Source organism: Sinocyclocheilus grahami, unplaced genomic scaffold (genome assembly GCF_001515645.1).
Source record: "Sinocyclocheilus grahami isolate Dianchi unplaced genomic scaffold, SAMN03320097.WGS_v1.1 scaffold196.1, whole genome shotgun sequence".
Lineage (NCBI taxonomy): Eukaryota > Metazoa > Chordata > Actinopteri > Cypriniformes > Cyprinidae > Sinocyclocheilus > Sinocyclocheilus grahami.
In genome coordinates this window covers 456,119-464,680 of record NW_015505375.1, presented here as the reverse complement: position 1 = coordinate 464,680, position 8,562 = coordinate 456,119, and the positions used below count along the sequence as shown (strand labels likewise).

General features: G+C 34.9%; 1 protein-coding gene across 1 annotated transcript in view; it reads left to right on the top strand.

Moving 5' to 3' along the window:
* The first annotated feature begins 802 nt into the window (after nt 1–802).
* Nucleotides 803–8,562, top strand: part of sh3gl2a (SH3 domain containing GRB2 like 2a, endophilin A1) — a 25,435-nt gene continuing 17,675 nt past the window's right edge. Inside the window, exon 1 of the mRNA XM_016285344.1 lies at nt 803–1,034. Within this exon, the coding sequence (XP_016140830.1) occupies nt 990–1,034 (45 nt within the window). The 5' untranslated portion in view covers nt 803–989. The remainder of the gene's footprint in view (nt 1,035–8,562) is intronic.

Sequence of the window (8,562 nt, the reverse complement as noted above, 5' to 3'; positions counted from 1 at the left end):
ATTTATTATACAATTAACAAAAACCAAAAAGGCATCTAACACTAGCTTGCTCTATTCTTTTTCTATTATATCTGTTTTCTTTTTATTTATTATATAATAAAAAAAAACCTTACTATGTGTACTGCGTTAGGCCAAATGAGACTTGTCATAGCACTTGCATATCATTGCTCTTTTGTTGATTTTGATTGCTTCCATTGTCCTCATTTGTAAGTTGCTTTAGATAAAAGCGTCTGCTAAATTAATAAATGTATATGTAAATATAAATTAATTTAGACCACTTAACTTAGTGATTGCTATCAGGATGTGAAGAGACTTTCGACCATCATAACAAAAAATGTTTCTGAACCAGATCACCTTCCCTGCCTTTAATAGCTATTTGTCTGGGATCATAAGGTAATGGTATATAAAATTAAATTATTTATATATATTTTCAGAAAATGATAAATACAACAGATTTATCACAAAATTACGACATTGTCTGCTGATTGTAATTTATTCTAATTGTTGGATTCAGTAGGACACAGTTATTTGATGTGTTAAAAACTAGATTGCTATAATTATAGGGTAATAGGAATAATTTATCATATTAATTAATCCGTTTTATACAGAATTTATGAACAGTACCATCTCACCAAAACAAGCAACATGTAATGTTGAAGATTATTCTGCAGACTGAGAGTTTATTCAGTTTACTAAGGCATTTACTCCTCTGACCTCCATTCAAACAGAGCTGCCTCTAATTTCTACCTGTTGGCGTTGAACTAACCTTGAAGGTTCCCCTGAAGGAGGGGCTTTGATGTAATCTGAGGAGAGGCGGTACCTGACGCGTCATGATCAGCTGCTATAATCAGCCTACGCTTGTGGTGATTCCCAGCGTACACGGGTTTATCTCTAGACGTCTCACATCCACTGTACCTCTGAGCGTATTTACATTTTAGCACATCACATTCAGGCGTTAGGACAGAAACAGCACTAGTCCAGTCGGAATCATGTCTGTAGCGGGACTGAAGAAACAATTCCACAAAGCCACTCAGGTAAGGTGCAATGGCATTGAAATTCAATGTTCTGTTGACCATTACACGCGTGAAAATGGGTTTGCTGCAGTGCTACAGCAGACCGAGCAGCTTGTGTCCTGAATCGTAATGCGGATCTTCACGCTGAACAATGTGTGCTGCTTTGAACGCAACGTAATAAGCTGTATAAACATATACATGCACTAACATTGATACCAACAGGCTAGTCAGATCTGTCCATGTCATCCACAATCATTTCATTCAGATGCTAGAATGAATGTATACTCGGTGTTTTTTTTTCCGTGAGGTTTTTATTAGATGTTATTAGCACCGATGAAATTAAAACGCGTGAACATGAATATTTAAGATGCGTTGATGAAAGTTGTTACATAATAGCTCATACCCTTAAATGGACCTCAGTGCCCTCTAAAGCAGTCGTGATGTTTTGACACTTCAATTCCATGATGCTCTAAGCCACTACATAGGCTTTAGTCTCCAATATTGTAATGCATTTACATTTTTGATTTCTATTTTATTAGTTTTTTTCAATAGCCTAGTATAGTATAATATATTTTTACCTATTTTTAATATTTTCAAGTTAATGTTTCAGTGCATTGCCTATTGGACCTCGAACCATATATATTCTGTCTTAAAGAAATGTAAGTTTTATATATTTTATTGATATAAAAATTGTATTTATTTAAGACATGACCGCATTAAACCAGATTTAATAGCTGGTTAAGTATGTTCTGGTGCCATCAGTCACTCCCAGGTCTGTTATGTCCATCTAGTGTCCTTGCATGAAGCTTCACCTTGCATTAATACAGGAATGAACGTTGAACGCTGTTGGTTTGTGCAGAAAAGATGTTGGTGGAATATTCTGTCATTTTAAGGATAGTCTTGAAACCGCAGCATCTGTTGGAACCACTGCTCTCACATGCTAATGGCATGACCCCAGCATCCCATAACTCAAACCTGTTCCTGTTTGATTCCAAAAGAAAATCCAGGAACGAGGCTGAAACAAGGAAGTGGTTGAAAACCCTTGCCTTAACTATTTGTTTTGAAGGGAATATGAAATTCTGTGGGTTGTGGAGCTGGGCTTGCGTCTCACTGCCTGACATTAAACAACATAATCTGAGTCTCATTCTGACCAATCGTCAGGCTCTGACATCATCAGTGCACGCTGTGCAGTGGAGAGGGTGGCATGACTCAGAGCTGCTCTGTAGAACAGATGGTTCCTCAAACACACTGCTTCATCTCACAGCTTGCTGTGTACTTTATACACAACCTTCTTGCAGTCGTGACAAAATATAGTGCCTGCTCTGTGATTAAAATTTTTTTTCCCCCTTATTTACCTTCCTTCAGTTATGTAGAGGCAGGTTTATCCTGTTTTACCTGTGTTATTTGGAAATTTGCTTGTATAGTAAATATTTGCCTATATTTGTTCCACAAGTATGTGGAATTACTAAAATAATGTTCAAAATATAAACAAACACTGCTTAGGCCTTGAGATAGATAATGAGCAGTTCATGTAATATACTCATAATTTATTAGTAAATACTCATCTCAAAATCACGCAAAAATAGTCATTCATAACTGCTCAAGCTTTTTAACACTTGTTTTAGCACATCTCTTTTGCCTTTTTCTTGTCATGGGTGGTAGTTACACAAAAGAGAAATGAGATTTAATGGAAAGTCATGCTCAGCATGGCCATGTATACAGAGATTTTGGTTTGTTGTTTAAAAATAGACATACATTCTATGAGCTTGTAATATAAGTTCTCTATAACTGAGGGTTATTATGAGCTTGCAAATTAAGTTCAGTTGCCATTTGTGTACTAGCTACATTTGTCATTTTATCACATGTAGTGTAAAGGATGTGAAGCAAAAATTAGAGATTATCTTCCTCCCATTTACCATTGGGTATTTGGAGATATTTAAAAAGTGGAATTTGCAAGCTGGCGTCGTCATGAACGAGTTACTCTCGGTGTTACTTCAGTCGTATACAAAACTGTACTTAGAAGTGTAGGCTAGCCTTTTTCTTTAGCTTCTCTATCCCTTGCTTTCTTTGATGCAAGGCACTGCTTATGCACCACAGCGTCTGTCCTAAACACGGATAATATTTTATTCTGCTTTCTCTATTACAAATTCTAGACATTGCTTATTGCAGTGCACTTTCCTGTTTACGTTTTTTGTCAGCTATACTGCATAGTTCATAAAGGTTTTGAAATAATCTTTGACTATGCCTTTGGGTTGATTTTATCTTTATTAAAGAGTGCAAACTGGGATCTTTTAAATATGTTAGATATTTAAATATATGTTACATTTTATATAGAAATATGTTCTCTCTTTTTCTCTCTTATGAGTATTAAATATGTTTTTTCTTTTGATGTATGTTGTATTGGATTACATCCTGTCTTTGGACATCACTGCTAAAATACATATACCAATTTTCCTGATTTGAAAACTATTATAAAACAGGTGAGCTGTCATGTCTACCTACACAGGATTTCTAGGCATCCCTGGGCAGCCCCTGACATGAAGGCTGTCTGAAATTTTAGGAAGCAGATTATACTGCCTCCTAAAATAGTACTTTGAGGATAGACTGCCTTTCTAGTGTTAAACAGGTGATCTTGTATCTAGGATTAAATCAGTACAGTCACTGAAAAAAAGCATTGGATGGACAAAATTAAAGAATGCAGTGCAAGCAAGTTGTCTAGTGTCTATAAAAGGTAGTTGGTGGTCAGACCCTCTCTAGCCTCAGGAGATGGTGGGCAGCAGTGTTCAGGACTAAACTTTTTTTTTTTTTTTTTTACTAAAATGTATATTTAACTAAGTAAATAAATTAAATACATGTTCATGTTAAAAAGTCAAGTTTGAGAGAAATTTAATTTTTCTTGAGTATGTCTTGCATTCATTTAACTAAACACACGCTTCTATTTCAGATTATTTAAGACTCTTCGGACCAAACAATCAGTGAGAGCCTTGGAGCAGAACAAAAGTGTCTCACGTTTTAAAGATTTTAAAACATGAAAACAACAAAGCATGAAATGGTCAAAGACACCCATATAGTGTATGTTCACATAGAAAAGAACTGAAAAGCAGATTTACAAAAAAAAAAAAGTGTGAATGGCTGTTTATTTACTACTGAAAATGTAGCCTTTTGTTTGTTGTTTACTTTATCCAGCAGTGTTTGTTCTCTGTGTTCCTAAGTATATTGATACTGTTTGTTGTACTGACTGAGAAAGTGCTTCAGGTGATACAGTGAGAGTGCGGTCCAAATGAATGTGAATCGATACAGACCATTTTTCAAAACGCTAACCAGTTTGGCTAATTCACTGAAAAGAAGGGACAGACAGAAAAAAAGATTAATTCACAAAAGATTGGCATCACTATTTCAGTCAACAGAAAAGCATACAGTATATAATAACTGTGTAATAAAATGTTTCTCAGGTCAGTCAAGATCACATATGGACGGAGCATCAGCCATACTGCTGCAGGCACCACTGCAACTTAGAATGCTTGGAAATGCCACCAATTTATTCTTATACTACATTAGGCTACACCGTTTGTGATTCTTATAGGTTTTAATTTCTAATAGGGAAATGTACAGGTTTTGTGTCATACCACTGTGCTCAAAAAACATGAACAAAACCATGCAAGCTAAAAAAAAAAAGTATGAAACCACATTGGATTAACTTGAAATGAGGACAAACAAAAACTAGTTTGTGCTGACCACCATGTGCTTTGTGCAGTGTATTTTTGACTGCCTAGAGCATGGAGCCATCAAAATTCCAGAGACATTTAGAAACCATAACAAAAGTATGTCATGTAAATAATTCTGCATATTGTTGGGCCTGTTGCTGCGTTTGATGTTAAGTGTGTTTGTTTACTTTTGTATGATCAGCATTTTGGAACTGTGTTGCATTGCTGTTGATGTCCAATGTAAAATCTAAAGCTAAATAACTTTTAGATTGAATCATTATATTTTAGGAGTAAAGAGAGAAGAACATGTTCCAGACAGTCATGCTTAAAAAATAATAACTTAGAATTAATAGATGTTTGTGAACTGTCAGTACACTGTAAAAAATGACCGTGAATTTAACGGTAAAAGACTGTAAAAATGCTACAGTAAAAACCTGTTAAATGGTTAACGGTAAATTCCCCTACTATATACGGTGAAAAACTGTATTGGACATTACATGTATTGGACATTAATTTTACGGTAGTATACCGTTTTTGGAAGTGAAAAATACTGTATAATTTACAGTGCATAACCGTAAATTGACATTCCCAGAATTCCCTGCGTTACATTTTAAATTTGATGTTTTTTTGTTGAAATAACTGTTTCTTCTTAGTTTTTTCTTATCAGTTTTGTATATTAGGGTTGAGTGTTACACCTAATGTTGTTAAATGAATGTTTATTGCATTATTTCAGTTTCATGTGTGTCCCGTTTTTTTACCGTAAATTTTACGGATTTTTTTTTACAGTGTACCAATGCATTTTAATAGCACTATGTGTACAGGTTTAGACCATTTTCTATTTATCTGTAACACTCTGGACACATTAAAGCCATGTCACTGGTATTTAACTGTAAATTTAAGTTAAAACCGTAAAACCTAAAACGTTGCTACCGTATTTTTTACGGTAAAATTCCGGTAACCACAGCTGCCGTTTTTTTACCATAAATTTTACGGATTTTTTTTTACAGTGTACCAATGCATTTTAATAGCACTATGTGTACAGGTTTAGACCATTTTCTATTTATCTGTCAAGCAGCCTATATGCTTATAGTATTTTTTAGCAGTAATTGATCTGTGTGGCAAATATCTAAATTACATTCTGATCCTAATGGATGCTCAGTTGTTTGGATTTTGTCTGGTTGGAGAAGATTTTTAAGGTATTGTGGTCTAATGCAGTAAATGGATAGAAATACACTAGTTTGTCTTCCAAATTAAAATATCACTAATCTCATCTGCCCCCGGTTTTCTCTTTGAGGTCTTTGTAGATTTCAGGCACGATAGTTCACCCAAAAATGAAAATTCTTTCATTTACTCACCCTCAAGTTTTCCAAAAAAACTTGTGATTTTCTTTCTTCTGTTGAAGAAGATATTCTGAATAATGTTGGTAACCAAACAGTTGCTATGCCCTGACTTCCATATTATGTGGAAAAAATACTATGGAAGTCAATGGCTACTGGCAACTGTTCAACAGAAGAAAGAAACTGGTGAGTAAATTATGACTTTCTACCAACCTTGCTTTTATTTTCCTTTTATGGTTCTCTATTCTATTCTGTTCTATTCTACCAATCATGACTTGGTTGTTGTCTGATGATACCGCATGCCAGTGCAGGGGCTCATCCTGCCGTTACATAAGAGCTGTGTGAAGCTTAAAAATTACATCACCATCACAGTACCATTTCCCACAGCATCAAAATGACACTGGATTGACACGGGCACAAGTCCTTAGTATTTTATGAACATTAGGTTTGATGCCATACTGTGCTACTCTTAGAATGTATATGAATCTCACAATATGATGCACATCAAAAATGAGCCGTATCACTGCTGTCATCCTGGATTCTGTGCTCCTCTGTCTCCCTCAGCATTAAGTCATATATGCATTCCAGCAAGGACTCGCATGTCCTCAGACACTTGTTTACAGGCTGTCCCCTGCTTTCCTTTTCTACAATGTTCTGGAATTTTCTTTCATATGTGAATTTAAATTCCGATTTAACCCTTGATGTTCAAAGCATTTGACGTTTGACATTACACAATTTTTTAAAACTCTTGCTTGTCTTTGTTTCATCCCAGTGTGATATATTTCATGACATTTACTTTAGCTTTTTTTTTAAGATACAAAAAAATATTCAATTAAATAATAAATAATTATTTGATTATTATTAAACATTTAGAGCACATAAACTCCATTTCCCCTGAATTCACGTCACATGTCTCCGCTATCCATCTTTATGCATGAGCTTTCTCAGCTGCCCTTAATTGCACACAAACACGCATAATAATAGGAGAGAGATGCTGCGTTCCTGGAACTGTCTGTTCAGCCCAAGGGATGTGCATCCATCTCTGCCATGCAGACAATCACAAATCAAGGGAGGACATCCTCCCATAACCTCCTTCATTTGTCCATCTATCTGTTCTATTTATAAATCGGTAATCTTTGGTGGTTGTAATCCAGGAGGCACAGACTCAGGGGAATATTTTAAGACCGCCTGACTGGAGGGTGGGGGTGGAAATTTCTCTTCTCCATTTGCTGCTGCCACATTGGGTTTCATGTGACTGCCATTCACCTAGTCAGTAGCACAGCACTTCTTTTCAGGTAACATGGTTGATACGATACCTTTGGCTAGCTCTAATGTAATCCTTTATATATGTATATGTACATTTCTCTCTCCTTCTCTTCATTCAGTGCCACTTCCTTCCAGACTGTATTTACTGCAAGAATTGGATTAAAGAACTTGTCTGTGAGATCAATCTCAGGTTAATCTGTGGTACTGTAGCCGCACAACAGATAAAACGGGCATGGGAATGATTTTGAATAAAGTCTACAGACATATTCTGTACCGGAGTATATTCTAAATTACAATATATTAAAGTTAGGACAAATTTGAATTGTATGAGGTCAACATATAAAATATTAATTAAGGCCTGTTTGATATTTACACTTTTTACTGTAATGGGTTATAAAATGGTTATTGGGGATTGTACCACTGATAACTTGGTCATTCTGAAATCATTTAAATAAGAAGGAACCACATTTCTAAGAATTTTTCTAACAAATAACAAAGGGGTGTGTTTCCTAAAAGCATTGTTAGCTAACTATGGTCCAAAGTTCCTAATGTACTTCTGTTTAATGAGTTGCTGTTTTCTTGAAACCATAGTTCCAACAAGCATTTGCAAACAGCATCACAAATGTATGTGTTTGGATACAGCTCTTGACCTATGATTAAAAGCATAGTGCCTTGTTAATATGATGTGAGGACTTGATAAAGCCCTTGGCCACAATAATCAAGCTAACATACATTCTTCTGTCTTTACATTACATTCTTACATTCTTTCAAAGTACATTCTTTCTTTCATTCCATAGTTTTATTACGGTTTGTATGCATAATTCATGGGGTTATTATATTATTAAATAATTCCATGAATTGCATATACATTTCAGACATCTTCACTTAAAGCCCATTAGCTAATTGATTGAACCATTCAATTTGAGCTCATAGTGTTTCAATTATGACATATATTTTCCCCATATTTTAAAGATACGTAAACAGCAGTTATTCAATTATTCATCTAAATTGTCAACACACAATTTTAAATAGAATAGTTGATTTAGTATTTTACATCAATGACATTTAAGAAAATATGTTGGGGGCTATCTTACTAAAATAGAAAATTAAGGGGGGGGCATCATTAAAGGGGTCATAGGATGCTTTTTTTAAAGATCATTATTTGGTGTAACAGAATATGTTGACATGCTTTAATGTTCAAAAAACACATTATTTTTCAAATACTGTACATTATTGGATGTC